General features: G+C 41.7%; 1 protein-coding gene across 1 annotated transcript in view; it reads right to left on the bottom strand.

The window, feature by feature from the left end:
• GRIN2A (glutamate ionotropic receptor NMDA type subunit 2A) overlaps nt 1–18,823 on the bottom strand; it is a gene marked incomplete at both ends in the record, with an annotated part of 368,989 nt that overhangs the window by 134,981 nt on the left and 215,185 nt on the right. The window contains one exon of the mRNA XM_082645645.1: nt 16,028–16,620. Within this exon, the coding sequence (XP_082501771.1) occupies nt 16,028–16,620 (593 nt within the window). The remainder of the gene's footprint in view (nt 1–16,027; nt 16,621–18,823) is intronic.

Genomic DNA, 18,823 nt, shown 5'->3' with positions numbered 1-18,823 from the left:
GATTTTTATTTATAATATCCCCTTGTTGGTCAAATTCAGCTTTAGAAACGCAACCACATTAAAGGGTATAACGCATCAACTATTTAGCATAATATTACGGATTAGCTGCCAAATATGCATATTCATCAAAGTTCTTTTGGTTGTACTTAGCAGAAGCCAACTTGAACCAACTTAAACCACTAAGGAAGTCTGGTGGTTAATATCTGAAAAGATCAGTGATAGGGTGGACTTCAGGTATGGTTTGATCATGGCTCTGGCTTGTTCTCCATACCATACTTCTCTAGTTCAGGCCCATGTATGAGTCACCATTATTCTCAGCCTGATTTCTTCCATGGTAAAAAACCGGCAGCAGAAATTCCTGGCCTCACATCTGAACAATGACCGTACAACAAATAGTCCTAAAGTTCTCTCTGTTAGACCAATTTAGATCACATGTCCATTCCTGAACCAACTGCTATAATGGGATGGATGGGATTTTTTTTTAAATTGGCTGTGGCCAAACAGGACTCACCCACCACAGCCTTCATAATGGGGGAAGAGAGGAATGGAATCTGAGAAATCACCTATGCTCCACACTAAGCAAAGCTTGTTAGTAATAGGAAATGAAATGGCACAGGGCAAAGAAAAAGCAAATGAGGCTCCAGATATAACCTGTGCAAGCTCAGAGGTCACTGCAGCCGTCTACCTCACTCCCCTGCTAAAACTCTCCAATGGCTTCCCGTAACACTTGAAACAAAACCTGAAACCTTCACCATGGCCTAAGATCTTACAGAACTTGGTCTACCTCTATCCCCTTACCCTACCCTATTTTTCCTCCCATCTCATGTCAATACCAACTTGATATTATGTGTTTATTCACTCATTTTTGGTCTCCCCTCTAGAACAGGAGATTTAGGTGGGGAGCCTTTGTCTATTTTGTTCATCACTGTATGACGCTGTACGACGCACATACTGTGGGACTGAGACGGATATTAAGTGTTGCATATATGAAAGGGTAAATGAATGAAAACAAATGCATGTATGCATGAATGAATGAACAAATGAAAGAATGAGATCCAGGCAATCAGTAGATGAACATGGGTAACTGATGCCAGGAGATTGTTTTTATTCTCTTTGTTTTGTTTTGTTTTGTTTTCACCTAGTCGGCTGAAGACAAACACTTTCTCCCAGTCCTGTGTTCAGTGCTCAGAGTCTACTTAAGAAATGCTCTGTTTTGAAAGCAGAAGATTTATTAAACTCAAGAACTGTAAATGGTTTAGAGGCATGAATGATGGCTTCCTCCCCATCTCCTATACTGAGTGGAAGATGTTTGCCAAAGGTTCAGCCTTCCTGCATATATGTGAATAGAACACTTTAAAAAAATCAAGGCAGGGCTTCCCTGGTGGCGAAGTGGTTAAGAATCCACCTGCCAGTTCATGCAGTTCAATATTAAAAAAACAAACAACCCAATCCAAAAATGGGCGGAAGGCCTAAATAGAAATTTCTCCAGAGAAGATATACAGATTGCCAACAAACACATGAAAGAATGCTCAGATTCACTAATCATTAGAGAAATGCAAATCAAAACTACAATGAGGTATCACCTCACACCAGTCAGAATGGCCATCACCAAAAAATCTACAAACAATAAATGCTGGAGAGGGTGTGGAGAAAAGGGAACACTCTTGCACTGTTGGTGGGAATGTAAATTGATACAGCCACTATGGAGAACAGTATGGGGGTTCCTTAAAAAACTAAAAATAGAACTACCATACGACCCAGCAATCCCACTCCTGGGCATATACCCTGAGAAAACTAAAATTCAAAAAGAGTCAGGTACCACAATGTTCATTGCAGCTCTATTTACAATAGCCAGGACATGGAAGCAACCTAAGTGTCCATCGACAGATGAATAGATAAAGAAGAGGTGGCACATATATACAATGGAATATTACTCAGCCATAAAAAGAAACAAAATTGAGTTATTCGTAGTGAGGTGGATGGACCTAGAGTCTGTCATACAGAGTGAAGTAAGTCAGAAAAACAAATACCGTATGCTAACACATATATATGGAATCTAAAAAAAAAAAAAAGGTTCTGAAGAACCTAGGGGCAGGACAGGAATAAAGACACAGACACAGAGAATGGACTTGAGGACATGGGGAGGGGGAAGGGTAAGCTGGGACGAAGTGAGAGAGTGGCATGGACTTATATATACTACCAAATGTAAAATAGATAGCTAGCTGGAAGCAGCCGCATAGCACAGGGAGATCAGCTCAGTGCTTTGTAGCCACCTAGAGGGGTGGGATAGGGAGGGTGGGAGGGAGGGAGACGCAAGAGGGAGGAGATATGGGGATATATGTATAGCTGATTCATTTTGTTATAAAGCAGAAACTAACACACTGCTGTAAAGCAATTATACTCCAATAAAGACGTTAAGAAAAACCCTTTTGCTTTCCAAAACAAAAAAAAAGAATCTGCCTGCCAATGCAGGGGACACGGGTTCAAGCCATCGTCCAGGAAGATCCCACATGCCGCAGAGCTACTAAGCTATTGTGCCACAGCTACTGAGCCTGCGCTCTAGAACCCACAAGCCACAACTACTGAGCCCATGCGCCTAGAGCCCGTGCTCCGCAATAAGAAGCCCACACACCGCAACTAAGAGTAGCACCCACTCGACACAACTAGATAAAGCCCGTGCCCAGCAACAAAGACCCAACGCAGCCAAAAATAAATAAATTTATTTTTTAAAATTGGATCCTATTACAAATAAAGATTATTAAAAAAAAATCAAGGCAGATAACCCCATTATGACCTGGCATGCACCCAGTGTCAAAATTAAATATTGGTTTCCCTCTTCCTTTCTACCTTTTACTTCCTTCCTTCTGCCTAGTCAGAATTACTGAGATTCCCTTGCTGATATTTTTGCTCAATTCTTTGCATCCAGTTAATATTTACTGGCATTCCTCAGGGAGGCACAAAATCTGAAGGGACTCATTCTAGAACTAATTTAAAGAGAGTTGATGACTCTGCAATTGAGCTTTTGACTATTCTCATAAAATTCTCCCAAGAAAGATCAGCTTCTCCCCTTTGTTCTCCACTTGCTTTATTCTTGGCAATGCCAAATATCAATCTCTATGATAATGACAATAATAATAACTGATATTGATGGTGAGGATATTATTAACATTTTCAGGAAGGTTTTGTGGTTTATAAAATGAAATCCCATGCATCACATTTTTGTGATAAATTAATTTCTAAGAAAAGCAAAATGACTCCAGACCTCAACGGGAGGAACTTTGTATGCACTTTACGGCAGTGTAAGACCTCTAGGGTCTCATGAAAGCACACCTAGGATGTCCTCTTTCCCTGAGAGCCCAGAGAATCAGAGAATCAGATGCTAAAGTCAGAGAGGCAATCTTGATCGTGATTCTACCATTAAGTGACACTGGAAAAGTCAATTTTCTCTCTGAGATTTTTTTTTCTCTAGCAAAAATGGAGTGGTGAGAATATAAGATAATGTGTGTAAAAATTCTTAGATCAGAGCAAGCACTGTGTTAGCAATTATATGATTCACTCATTCAACACATATTTAAGTGTCTACACTATTCTGGGTACTGGTGTACACAGAAAAAATGGACAAGGTCCCTGGAGTTTATTGTCACGATCATCATCACCACCATCATTATCACCACCACCATCATCATCATCATCCTCATCACCACATTATTATCATTAATCACAAAGGACCTAGAAGGAAAGAGGACTGATTCAGTGGAGCAACACATCTGGGTCTGGGGCAAAGAAAACTTAGGCTTAGCATGTCTTTGCCATTAGCAAGTCTCTCATTAATGAAAAATGAGCCCTGTGTCTTCCAGGCCTCACTTTCCTCATCTGTAATAAAGCATAGAGAAGTAATTTATATTTTAATGTTATAATACCAGTTGAAAATAATTTGTTACAACTAATAATATATTTTATGAATCTGAGCCATAAAAAAGAAAAATCAGATTTGAACCATAGACTTCACGAGGTTTAGATGATACACTGACATTTTCAGCAACAATCCTTCACAAGGAGCGTGGGTTCCATCAGACTCCCTCATTTGCTGTTTATTTGACAAATTTCAGGATATTGTAGAAAAGCTGGACACCTACCCCCACCCCCTACCAGAACAAATGTTTTCTTCCAGTTTTAGAGGAACATCTACAAATGAATCCAACCTGATGAGCGGGAGCTCTCTTTAGGTAATTCAATAAGTTCTTGCCTTTGGGCAAGCCACTTGGCACAAACAACTCAAATTCTCACCTGTAAGTTGAACAGAGAAGTAGGTTTATGACCTAGGGCCATAAAAAAAGACCACTTAGTCCCAGAGGTTATCCTTGTAAGTGAGATATTGAAACTTCCTGTCATCACTCATTTGAATATCTACCAGTCTCAAGGTTCATCAAGGTCTTGATTTGGCAATGCTTATAAATAATGATGCTTATGATAAAAGTAATAAATACACATCTTATGATAAAATAAAACACTGAAAGAGACTATGGAGGTAATATGAATAAGTAGTCCAGGTGGGGACTAAGGTGAACTGGGCAGGCCCTTCTTGATCTAAAGGTCATTTCCCATGTCCAGTTGACCATCTCCAGGTAGGAGGAAGGTTCTGGTACAAGATGGCAGCATAGGAGGCTCCCAAATTCACTTCCTCCTATAGGTACACAGAATCTACAGCTATGAAGCAATACTTTCTGAAAGAAATCCAGAAACTAGCTGAGCGAGCTACACATCAAGTGAACAACAAAATACCCATATCCAAATGTGTAGGAAAGGCTGAGACACATTCTCGCCATATACTCTACCCCCAGCACAGCAATATACAATCAGGAGGGAACTTACAACTTCCAGCTTCTCCCTGAAGAGCGAAGGTTTGGACCCAACATCTAGAGCCCCAACTTTTTTTTTTTTTTTTTGCGGTATGCGGGCCTCGCTGTTGTGGCCTCTCCCATTGCGGAGCACAGGCTCCGGACATGCAGGCCCAGCGGCCATGGCTCACGGGCCCAGCCGCTCCGCGGCATGTGGGATCTTCCCAGACCGGGGCACGAACCCGTGTCCCCTGCATCGGCAGGCAGACTCTCAACCACTGCGCCACCAGGGAAGCCCCTAGAGCCCCAACTTTTAAGACTTCCAGATAGGAATGTCGGATTATCATTATCAGCTCTTCGTATTTTTCAAGATTAGCTAAACGTGTAATTTTTTTGTGAAATCTTACAAGTTTTAAATGTTGGGACTTACTCAATTTTTGAAAACAGTAAAAACATTCAAGTCAAAAAAGAAATATCACAACTTCAAGTCAACTTGCTTTTAAAGTAGTGTAGTGGAGTTTAGATCCAAACAAAACTGGATTTGAAGTCTGGCTTTATTTTGTATTAGCTGTGTGGCTTTGGTCAAGTTATGTAACTTCTCTAGTCCCCGATTTCCTCACCTGTAATATGAGTTATGATTTATAATTGACCTGCTGGTAATCTATCCAGCATCCATTTCCCTCTTCCTCATTCTTAATAGAAATCACATTTGTTGAGACTTCATGTTTCCTATAAGAATCCATGGGACTTGGAGGAATGGAAGCTTACCCCATCTCAGTTCTAAGAGTAGGTCTGGTTTAGTGTAACGTAATCCTATTTGCCTTCTCAGGGATTGGGTCAGCTGTCCAGAATTAAGCCGGTCAGTACATGGCATTTTCAAAATGGTTATTATTGGCCCAAAGATGGGCACATGACCTAATTTGGCCACGAACAAAGAAGTCATCTGAGGTGTTGCTGACAGCAAACTTAAGGCCATGAAGGAAGCAGTTTGAGAACAAGGACTATAATCCTCAAAGGGCAGAGTCAAGTTCATATCCTAAGTAGAAAAATGTAAAGCCATTTTAGAGGTCTCTTTATGTAGGAAGAGGATTCTTACTAACCTCTAGTATTCTGTAGGCATGAAACACTTTTACAGTTAAAGTACTGTATGTTGTGATAAATTGTGTTTAATTTTCACATAATAAAATATAGAGTGTGAAGTTTTTAAAAAATATTTCCGTGAGTTGAATTGTCCTAAATCCCAAATTACACGTTTGCATTTCATTAAATTGAAACCAAATTTAATATATGTTTATGATCTTATATTTGAAGCTGTCATTTAATTACCTAAGCATCCAATAAGAGGATGTTAGATTTTAAACAACCAAAGGGAAGAGTTTAACAGGACAAATTATTTATTATTATCCCAGAAGAGATAATTATGGAAGTTTAGCTGTGTGATTGCATATGGATTTTAAATAAATTATGATGACATTAATTTATCTTGGAAAAAAAAAAGAGCAGAGTCAAGAGATCACAGGGGAAAGAACCAGAACCTTGAGCATACTGCATCTGAAGTCCACCCTGTGTCTAGAATTCCAATCAAATAACTCAATCACATAACTGAATTTAGTTAATTATTACCTGCAGCAAAAACATCCTAACTCATACCTAAGGATAAAAGATAATGTATTTAAAGTGACTGGCACATAGGAGGGACTTAATACATGGTAGGTTGTATCATTAGAGTATTTTAACATTTCCATTACATCCGATTTAAAAATATATATGATTCCAATTTATACCTCCTCCCCTTTCCCCTTTGGTAACCGTAAGTTTGTTTTCTATATCTGTGGGTCTATTTCTGTTTTGTAAATAGTTTCATTTGTATTACTTTTTTAGATTCCACATATAAGTGATATCATATGATATTTGTCTTTCTCTGACTTACTTCACTTACTATAATAATCTCTAGGTCCATCCAATGTTGCTGCAAATTAAACAAGGTCCACTGTATAGCACAGGGAACTATATTCAATATCTTGTAATAAGCTATAATGGAAAAGAATCTGAAAAAGAATATATATATTTTATATATATATTATATATATAAAACTGAATCACTTTGCTGTACACCAGAAACTAACACATCGTGAATCAACTATACTTATATATATATATATGTATATATATGTATAATATATATATGCTTCCATAATGTAACTTATGAAACTTGAAGTTTCCCTTCCCCCCCCCAACACATAATGATGTATTAATTAAATTGCTGAAACTTCCTTTTATTAACAGGGATGGAAATGAAAAGGAAATGAGCACGTGTCTCAGGACAGCTGCCCTCTACTGTGTAGGCAACAGTGATATATGTTTATTCCTTGTGTTTGGATAAGATTTAACCAAATGATGCAAACCCTCAGGAACTGGCTATGGGGATTTGGACAAGAGTATACCAGATATCAGCAGATCAGCCAGTTCATTCACCAAACATTGGGGCCTGTGTAGGAATGTGGCTGGCCTCCCCTGCCCACGCAGAACCCAGCTAGCATCACCAAGCTGACAGTGACTCCTCTGCCCCTGGGATCCATGCCAGGCTTTGAGGCACCCGGAGCCTGCCCGGGGCTCAGTCACACCTGCAGGCAGGCAGCATCCACACGGAGGCAGGAGAAGGGGGGGAGCAGGAAAGCAAGAGGACAAAGGCAGAGAACAGGTGGAGAGGCCCGTTCTGGCTGTCTAGCTCCCACCTGGAAGGAATGACAAGGAGGGCTTCTGTCCTACATACGAGGAGGAGGGGTATAGACAGACACCCTTCCAGGAAAGCAAACAAAGGACAGCTTATAAATGAACTGGCCCTTCACACTCTGCCATATGCTCCTCTCTTGTGGTGGAAAGGATTTTTAACTTGTTTTGTGCGGCATCAGATGTCTTCCAGATCATGTCGAGAATGAAACAAAAACAGAGGTTTTTTCCCCCTTCCTGAGTATGACCTCCTCATCTCTTCAGACCCAAAGCTTGGCTCACCACCTATGTCATGGATCCAGCCCAGTATGGCATTGGTTTCCTTTAACTCAAAGCATTCACTGCTCTGATGATTTGCTTGGCAGTTCATCATGTGATAAAATTTTACTTCTTCCACATATTGGTTAAAACTTCTGGTCAGATTATTTAACTCTCCTAGGTTGCACTAAGCCCAGATAGATTAACAATGTTTGTAGATTATAGATCTTGGGAAGGTCCAGAGCCTCTATCACGATGTCTAGCATAAAACAGACATTGTACAGACACCCACCAGGCTCCACAACAAAATCAAGGCTGAGAATAGAGAGTCTCCAAGGTGGAAAAGGCAGCCGAAATTCACAGCCCAGCTCGTTTCCTCCAGTATTCTCCTTCCCCTCAAGGATTATTTACCAATTAATGTTGAAGTTCCTTAAGGTTGGAACCTGATCACTCTTCTGAGTCTTCATTCTCCCCTAGATGATCTCACCCAATCCTGAGGTTTTAACTGGCATCAGTAAGCTCAAAACCTGTGTGTTAGATTTTCAGCCTGAACTCAGACTCTTTTCTCCAGTTGCCTACTTGAGATTTCCACTTGGATGTCTACAAAGTATGTTCAACTGAACATGTTTGAAATTAGATGCTGCTCCTGTCTCACTCTCCCCCAATTTGTTTCTTCTCCAATTTTGTGCAAGGTACCGCCATCTATTCAGCTGTACAAGTGAAGAGGTATTATTGAATCTCTTCTATCATTTCATATCCATCCATCACGCTTTGTTAATTTTACTTCCAAAACATGCATAAGCCCACCCACTTCCCTCTGAATCTATAGCCTTATGCAGATTTAGGTCTTAATCTCCTAACTGGTCCCTGTGCTTACACATTAAGACCTCTTGCTCCCAATATACTCTCTGTTAGCTGGCACCAGAGTAGTGAAAATGGTGCTTTTCTTTGCATAATCTTTTCACAGAAGAAAGCTGCAGCAAATCATTAGTATATGTCACCAAATTAACAAGTTTCAAAATGAAAGCTTCCCTAGTATTCAACCCTGGAGGAAAAAGATCAATACATATTTTTGTTGGCATGCTGGTTCCAAAATCCAAAGATTTGCATGTGGCCTAAGGCAAATTTGAACAATATTTATGCTTTATGTGTGACCCCAAAACAACCCAAACCACCTTTCCTTCAAGGTAAAGGCACGGACAATTTCTGACCCTTTCAAGTTGCCAGCATTGGGTTTCCACCATTTGTCGAGCTATTCATTGGATGCCAATTGGAAATGATTGACTTGTATCGCAGGGTTGGCATACGGTGCTCTTGACTTCCAGCCAAAAAAGAGAGGGCAGTGTTCCAGGAGAGATGCCACAAACAGAGATGATGCTGAAGAGAGGCTACTGACTTCACTCTCAGGCTGAACACCCAGGGAGCACAGCCCACCTCTCGTGGGTCCATCAGGACACAAGAGATGTCAGATCAAGCTGTGCATCTGGCCAAGGGAAGGGGGAGAATTAACATCTGCAGGGTGCCAACTACATCCTAGATGCTTGGCTAAGTATATTATGTGCATTTAAGTGTCACCATAATCCTGTATGGTTGGAATTATCTCTGTATATAATCAAGGAAATGGAGGCTCAAAGAAGTTAAGTAACTTGCCCAGGATAACCCAGATAATGAGAGGGTTTGAACAAAGCACTATCCAAAACCACATTCCACAAAGTCACATAGCTTTGTGGAATACGCTTAGGATTCTTAATTTGGTACAGGCCGCTGGATTCCCTCACTACATATCTCTTTGAGACTCAGTCTTTTCCCCCTTTCCTGAGTCCAGACTCCCAATCAGATTTACAGCACAGACCCAGAGGATGGCTTAGTCTCCTGGGTACCTGGTGTCATCGCCAGAAATGTTTGTCGAGCATAGGCTGATCCCACAGATAAATATTTGCAAAGAGTTATTACATTCACCCAGGGAAGTTATAACTCAGAGAATTGTAACTGAGCAGGCTTCTTTATGGGCATTAAAAAAGAAACCAACAGTGATAATTCTGATTATCAAATAAAAATATGCCAACCAGGTTCAGATCAGTCTCTTAAAGGGTCATTAAACCAGGAAATTTTCCTATGGATATTTCAGAAAGGAAGATTGAAAAAAGTATCAATGTAAATTGGATATGAATTAAATTTACTCTCACTTATTTATCTTCCTTCCATTTCCCTTCCTGTCAGGGTGATAATTTACAATGCTGTTGCTTCTTAAAGCAGAAGCCGGACTTTATAAATCAAGAAGTTAATGTAAAACACATAAATGGTCAAGCCAGGTACCATCAATTAAAACCAAATAACTTCCCTTTAATACTAATTCATAGCTCTCCCGAAGATATTCTTTTTCCCCTGGTTGGGGCTGTAGATCTATCTGAGTGCTTCTGTTTGACTTCCAGTGCAGTGACTTCCACATCCTCCTCCACAACTGAACAGGGAGCCGAGCCATAGGACAGAGTCACAATTCAATTGGTAACAAACAAGATTGAAATATACCTCCATCTCTCACTTCCCTGTCTCTGTACAGCTTGCAGTATAACAGGTATAAATTAAAGTAATAATAATGATGATAATCATTATCATAAGAATAATGACTTCACAGTTGTTCGTGTAATGCCTACTACATGCCAGGCACAATGATAAGTGCTTTACATATATGCTTTCATTTAATTCTCCTACAGTATGAAGAAATGACTCCTCTCGCGCGCGTGCGCACATGCGCGCGCGCTCACACACACACACACACACACACACACACACACACGGGCATTTTAGAAAAAAGCCTGAGTTCAGACTGGTTAGTAACTTATACTTGTTAAGTATGTGGCTAATTCAAAACCAAGCTGGCACTCAGCCTGTGAACTTTTCTCCACTCTTTTCTCTACCTGCTTCCCACTGGCCACACTCCTCCCAAGCTAATCCTTTGGCAAGAGCGTTTAGGTCTTAAAAACATCCACCTTCTCCCTTCTATGACCTCCTCCTTAATAAATGTAAAAGTGGAAGAGGAAACACACAAATGTGCACACACCTTTTATCAACAATGGTAACCATTTATAGATTGCTCTCCATATGCCAGGCTCTAGCCTACAGGACAACAGTTTTCTTATCCCCATGTTACATCTGAGGGAGCAGACTTGGAGGAATCAAGTGACTTGCCCAAAGTCTTGGAACTAGGAGAGTTCAGATCAGGGATTCAAACAAGGCAGCCTGTCTCCAGTGTCCACACTTTTTTTTCATCAAATTTTTTTTGGCTGCACCCCACGGCTTGTGGCATCTTAGTTCCCTGACCAGGGATCAAACCCGGGCCCTCAGCAGTGACACCACGGAGCGCTAACCACTGGACAGCCAGGGAACTCCCAAGTACCCACACTCTTAACCATGATGTCATGCTGCCTCCGGAGGGGCCCTGTCCGCTAGTGAACCGGAGACGTTCTTGGGATAGAGCTGCACAGAGCAGCCTAGGTTCCATGCCAACAAAACAGGTAATGGTTTACCTTCACAGATCCAGGAGTTGCCAGTGATGTGCTCTGTGCTTGGTGAAGGAACAGATGTTTAATAACTCTGCAGTAGCAAGGAGGCGGTTACATAACATGGCTGAGCTATTTTTGAACTTTGGAAAACGCTGACTGCTCTTTTCAAAGTGCCTTCTGTAAAACCAGAATATTAAACATAAAGAACATTTCCCCTTTTCCCTACTTTTTTTTTTCTGAAACAAGAACAGACACAGGTCCATGGTAGGATCATTAACCCGGCAAACAGACCCTTTGTACCTGGTCCATCACTGTGAGCAGTAAACCACTGTGACAATATTTTAACTATACAAACTCTGTGTGTAAGATTACAAGTAACGTCCATGAGGGCCACTGAGGGCCACACCTAGTTAGCCCCAAGATGTAGAACTCAACCAGTCAAAGCAGGACCCCCGATCCCTCAGCAACTCACCAGAAAACCATCAGGTGTGACTTCATCTGAACCTCTTCTGAAGCTATTTGCATCCTCCCTACTGCAGAGTGGGAGTGATGAGAGCTATGTGTTTACAGATGCTTTGCAAAATGAGACTTTTTAAACCAGCTGAAAATGTAACTTTTTAAAGCTTTAAGTGAGAACTCTTAACTCAAGATGATGGGTCCGAATCAGGTTGCTGACACATGTGTTCTCTGCCTTCAGCTACCCGGACTGAAGATTCCTTACTGTCAACAACCTAAATGTCCATCAAAGGGGGCTGATTAAATAAAAGATAGAACACATACAACAGAATACAAAAAAGCAACTAAGATGAATACACTAGTTTTATATGTGTCCTCATAGATCATGCTTGAGCCATAGGTTGAGGTAAAGGAAATTCCAGCACATTAGATACCACTTATGATATTAAAAAGAACTACCCATTGGGTGTAAGGTCGCACTGTATCTGTATCAAAAGTACAAAACATGGGCTTCCCTGGTGGCGCAGTGGTTGAGAGTCCGCCTGCCGATGCAGGGGACATGGGTTCGTGCCCCGGTCCGGGAAGATCCCACATGCCGCGGAGCGGCTGGGCCCATGAGCCATGGCCGCTGAGCCTGCGCGTCCAGAGCCTGTGCTCCGCAACGGGAGAGGCCACAGCAGTGAGAGGCCCGCGTACCGCAAAAAAAAAAAAAAAAAAAAAAAAAGTACAAAACACGCACATGGATTTTGATACATACCAAATTCACTGCGGTGTTTTTCTCTCTTATGGAGACAAAGGGAGAAGAGTGGGGCTGGGGAGAGGTATAATCAGGACTTCTACATTATCAGTAATGTTTTATTTCTTTTAAAAATTTGAAACAAATATGACATGTTCACTTTGTTCTCTGGGGTGAGTATGGGGGTGGGTGTTTCATAAGACTGTACTTTTTTTTTTTTAACATCTTTATTGGAGTATAATTGCTTTACAATGGTGTGCTGGTTTCTGCTTTATAACAAAGTGAATCAGCTATACATATACATCGATCCCCATATCTCCTCCCTCTTGCTAGACTCTACTTTTTTTACTATTCTTTTTTTTCTATGTTAAAAAAAGCCCTTGTTACCTGAGTTTGTCTTTAGATGAATTTCCCCTGTCTTCATCAGACTGTACATTCTTTGAGAAGTTATATGTTAATTCATGTATGATTCCAGAGGCTAGCACAGGGTTCACTGGATAGAAGGAGTGATGGATGGAGGATAGAGATATAGTGTCCTTAATCCTTTTCTTAAAAACTGCCTTCTTGGGGCTTTCTCCAGCTCCTGGTCCTTGTCTTGCTTCGCAAGATCCCACTCTTTCCTGGGTGGGCTTAAGGAACACTGTGCTAGTGGGGAAGTGTGGCGAGGAACCCACACACTGGTTGAGCCCTACACACTGAAGCTGAGCGCCACCACTGCTCCAAGGGTGGAGAGATGTTTCATTAAAACCAGGCGGTGGATGACGGCTTACCACACTTAATGCATTACTTCTCTGGGGCTGAAATACCACCTACAACATTGCTGCATTCAAGGCATAACTTCTGGAAAGAGCACACCAGGATTTCACAGGAGTAGGATTTTTTTTTTTTAAGGAGTGGAATTCAGGGTGGTCACTAGAAAGAGATCTGAACGTCTTGCCAATTATCCTCAAATTCCTCTTCCTGTATATATTATATTTCAATTGCCCTACAATTGAGTTATGTTTCCATCAGAATTATACGAATATTCCAGCTGCAGGGCACTTTTATGGGAAGTAAGAATTCATTAGCGCAGCCCTTGTCTTTGGGCTGGCAGCAATCCTGCCTCTGTAAGACACTCCCGTGACTCATACCAATTTATCCAAGTTCCTTCCTGATACCTGGACAATTATTAAAAATGCTGAAAGTAGTGACGTAGAAACAAGTTCATTAAAGAGGGAAAGAGGCGAGAGGAAGGGAAAATTTCAAAGGACCATGATTTCCTAACCTAAGAGTTCATTTTTCAAATAAATGTCAGTTTCAGGTAAAATCTTTAAACCTCCTCCATCACACACACACACACACACACACACACACACCCAGCCACAGATCAGGTAAAATCTTTAAACCTCCTCCATCTCACACACACACACACACACACACACACACACACACACACAGCCACAGACCAGAGATTATCCCTGAACTCTAGCAGATTCAGAGTCCTAAAACCTTCCAGAGACATTTTAGAGTGACATGTTATTCTACTGATAATAAACTCACCTGGTCTGCTGACTATAATTTCTGATGACCAAAACAACTTCACTGCTCACTCTGACAGTTATTAAATAATTGCCAGGTGCTAGGCACCCATGCTAAGCGGCACTTTTCATGCATCACCTCATTTCATACTCAGGACAACCCCTAGAACATTTGGTTCTCAATGCATGTTCCCCAGACCAGCAACATCGTCATCACCCAGGAAGTTGCTAGAATTGCAAATTCTTAGAGCCCACTCCAGAGCTACTGAATTAGCAACTCTGAGCATGGGGCCCAGCAGTCTTGTTTTATCAAGCCCTCCCAGTGACTCTCATGCATGTTGAAGTGAGAGAACCACCACCTAGGCGATCCCTGGTCCAGGAAGATCCCACATGCCGCAGAGCAACTAAGCCCGTGAGCCACAACTACTGAGCCCATGTTCCACAACTACTGAGCCCACGTGCCTAGAGCCCGTGCTCCACAACGGGAGAAGCCACCGCAATGAGAAGCCCGCGCACCGCAACAAAGAGTAGTCCCTGCTGGCCGCAACTAGAGAAAGCCTGCACACAGCAATGAAGACCCAGAGCAGCCAAAAATAAATAAAAATTACAAAAAAAAGAAGAAACAAAAACAAAAAACACCCCACCATTTTGCAATGAACAACTGAGGCCCAGAAAGGTAAAATGACTGTCCAAGTCACATGGAAAGTGGACAAGACAAGATTTGAACCCTAACAAGTCCAACTCCACAGCCCAGTCCCTTAATCATGGTGCTACACTGCTCATTATCTGAAGAATGAGCATGGATTAAATCAGCGAACGTCAGGCAAACACACCCAAAATGGGTGTAGGAGTGATCATTCTAAATCTCAACAGCTGAGCCATAATGATGGCCCACAAAGAACAATGACACTTCTCGGAAACATAAAATTTAACTTAAATGTCCACCAAGATGGGAGTAGTTAACTAAATTATGATACAGCCATATGATGGAATACAATGCAGATTTAAAAGTGATGTTTGCCAAGATTTCCAACAGCCTACAAAAACACTTAGGCCAGATGAAGGGAGGAAATTCAGATACAAACTCTGAGACTAGGAGCACCAGTGTGGGCACTTTCCCCAACATGTAACATGTTGGTGAGGATGTGGGAAGTCAAGTGATTTCACAAAATGCTAGTGTGAACATAAAATATATAGTTACTTTGTGGGACAATTTGGCAATAGACACTTAAATTTTAAAGTGCACTTGTTCCATGACCACAAAACTCTACTTCTTAGATGGTTGTGCATACACTGCCTTCGGCCTCATCCTCTGTTTTGCTTTCTTTTTACCTGTTGGCAGGATCCAACGTCTAGAGACAGGTAAGGATGATTATCACTGCAGCTTAGTTTCTAATGGAAAAAAATCTGAAACTACATAAATTTCTATTATTATGAAATTGGATAAATCATGGTATATCCCTATTGAGGAATGCAATGTGCAGTTTACAAAGAACGTAGATATTCATACATACATATCTATATATACACATACATATGTATATCTACATATATCTGTGCATATTCACATGCACATGTATGTATACATACATCTACATATATTCATACATGTGTATATAGATAGGCATGTATATACATACATATATCTATATATACACACATACTTAAGATATAGCTATAGGTAGAGGACGGATAGATAGATAGACAGACAGACAAACAGATCTCAAGTGTAGGTTTCCAGGGTATATTGTTGAGTAAAAAAAGTAAGTTGCAGAAAACCAAGGATGATGTTACTTAAAAACAAAAGGAGATGAGACGAGAGGAAGAGGGGAGAGGAGAACAAACCAACAAATCCCACAGGCACACACACAACATTCTCTATTTTCAGTGCACATTTTCAGCAATGAGTACATATTGTTTTTAGTATTTAAACAAACAACAACAAAACTCTGATTCCACTTTGGGGGACAAGCAAAGAGCCCCTCTTACTGGTGCAGCGTGTGCAGTGGGACCTCTGGCTTCTCCATCTGCCCGTAGCAGCTGGCCTTGGCCTCAGGGATGTAGGAGAACTTGTCCAACATGGAAGATGCAGCAGTGGTCAGGATGCCCAGGCCATCCCTCACCCTTTCCTCCAGGCTGTAGTCCCAGTCATCGTAGGAGACAGAAATAAGTCCCGATGGAAACTCTTTGGGGATGAGCTCCGTATTCCCTGACACCAAGCTGGGGATGATCCAGAAGAAATCGTACCCAGTGAGGCCGAGGGAGCGGGCCTCACTTAGGATGAGGACAGCCTCATCTTTGGAACAGTAGAGCAAGATGACGGAGGAGTGGATCTTCTTCAACTGGACTTGTGTCTTTGCATCCTCAAAGGACGTGTCCAGTGTGATCACATTCTGCATGTCCCAGCCCACAAAGCTGTTGTCCACCGTGGTCTTGATGAAGCTGATGAAGTCCCTGTAGCCAGGGAAGATGGTGGTCACCAGGGAGAAAACATGCCAGTCATAATCCTGCATGATCTTCAGCATGACGGTGGCTTGCTGCTGGATGGACGCTCCAAACTGGAAGAAGGTAGACGTTGGATCCTGCCAACAGGTAAAAAGAAAGCAAAACAGAGGATGAGGCTGAAGGCAGTTTATGCACAACCATCTGCCTTTGTTGGCTTAAAGAAGCTCCTTCCTAGAAGTGAGGGAAAATAAACCCCACATCTGTTCATTCACAAACATTCCTGAGCACCTACCATATGCCAGACTCTGGAACAGATACTGGAAACACAGGGATGAGAGAGGTCCCTGCACTTGGAGCCCACAGCCCGGAACAGTGAAGGACATCTGTTATTTTGCCAGCTTCATTTTCCTCTAGTTCATCCCACCACCACCTCTCTGGGTTCAGATGGGTCCAACAGAATGAACTCTATCTGGCCCCCAAGCTCATGACTGGAAAATGAAGCCGAAAGAAATAAAACAACATCAGGAAATAGAAGGAGGTTCCTGATGACATATTTGGGGCATCTGGAGTCAGTCGTGCCTGGAGTCATTTACTCTGGACCTGTTGGTTATGTAAGCCACAAGTTCCATGTTCACTTAAGCCAATTTTAGGAGAGTTTCTAAGTCTTGAACTCTAGATTCACTTGAACTCTAGATTCCTGTGTAATATAGAGTATGATAAATGCTAGGTGGACATCTCTCTGTTCAATCAATAAATATTTGCTGAACGCCTAATTACATGGCAACAACATGTTAGAGCTTGCAGAAATGATGATTTATAAGACAGACAGACACGGCCTCTGCCTTCATAGACCTGGAAGGAAAGTGAAGAAGAGCAACGTCTATGGACTGGGGGCTGAGAGAGGTATAAGGAGGTGTTGAAGGAATATCCAGGTACAGAAGAGGGGAAACCAGTGGACAGTATAGTCAGAGAAGCCCTGAAGATACATCTTGACTATTCCATGAACTGGAGATAAATGCATGATGGCCTGTGATGTGGGGGGTGGGTGGTGAGATGATGTTGAAGAGCTTGGCAAAAACCCCATCACGTACAGCCTCAGAAGCTATGTTAGACCTTATCCTGAGCATAAGGGCAAGATGCCGAATGTTCTTACACTGGGAAGGGACATGGTTACTTGTGTTGGGTTAAAGGGTCTCTAATAGTCCTAACATCTCCCCAAGTCATGATCTGATCATGAGAACAAACTTCCATTTAGAAAAAAAAGTGGGTGGTGCCCACAGTGGCACCATTTCCAAACTACCTTCACACTCCTTAACTCGTCAAATCCCGTGATGATACTATGAAGTTGGTATTGTTGGTTGGGGAAAATGAGGCTCAGAATGGTCCTGGTCCATGGCTAGTCAGCATCCAAACTCAGGTTCTGGTTCCACTTCCAGCCCCTTTCCCAACATACCACCACAGCCTTCCTGGGATCACTGAAGATCTGCATAGAGTAGGCACTTAAACCATGTTGTGGACCCACTGGCATGGTGCAAAAATGCCAACTAAACAGAAAGTATTATAGCAAAACAGGATTTGACAAGTGCAGAGATATATTTTTTTCTGGGAACTGAAAGAATTCTCAAAGGGTCCTTACCATATTGCAGCCATGCTTGCATTTTGCATTCTGTATGTATCATGTGCATTTAATACACCCTCAATTGTACAAATATGGGGATTCCATTTTGTGTGTGTGTGCGTGTGTACATGAAGAGTGGATGATTCCATTCATGTCTTTCAGAACAATACTTGCACAGTAGCTGTGCATGTCAAGTCTTTCAACAAATCTGCATAATCTTCCCTGTGGATACTCACTGACTAGAAAGTTTTATCTGAAAGGGCTAAAAGCTATAGTTCTTAGAAACAACCCCCTTTTCTAAAGTGCACGTAGTTTGGGGGATAATTTGAGTGCAGCATGGCCTGAAGGCAGAGAGCAAAAACAGGAATAAATGCCTTCTGGGCCCCTTCCAACATTACAGTTCTATGAATTTTACTTAATTAAATCAATTAAATGGGGTAACATTTAAAGACTTGGGATAATTATCTTTTCCCCTACAGTAGCTTTTGGAGAAATCCAATATTCTTGGATTGATTAATCACTTTAAATCACGCCTCAACAAGGTGGTGAACTGCTTAAGGGCAGAGATTTTGCTGGCCTCATCTCTCTGTCCCCAGAATCTGGCAGAAGTCTTGGCACACGACCCATCTGGAGATGGAGGGTGAGGGAGTGCATGAGTGAATGAATGTGTGAGTGAAGCTCAAGAGAAATGTCCTTGGTGTAAACACAAAGTGAAAGGGGAG

Source organism: Mesoplodon mirus (assembly GCF_964341445.2).
Source record: "Mesoplodon mirus genome assembly, chromosome: 15".
NCBI lineage: Eukaryota > Metazoa > Chordata > Mammalia > Artiodactyla > Ziphiidae > Mesoplodon > Mesoplodon mirus.
The sequence above is the reverse complement of the archived record's forward strand: the minus strand, read 5'-3'. Positions and strand labels throughout refer to the sequence as shown.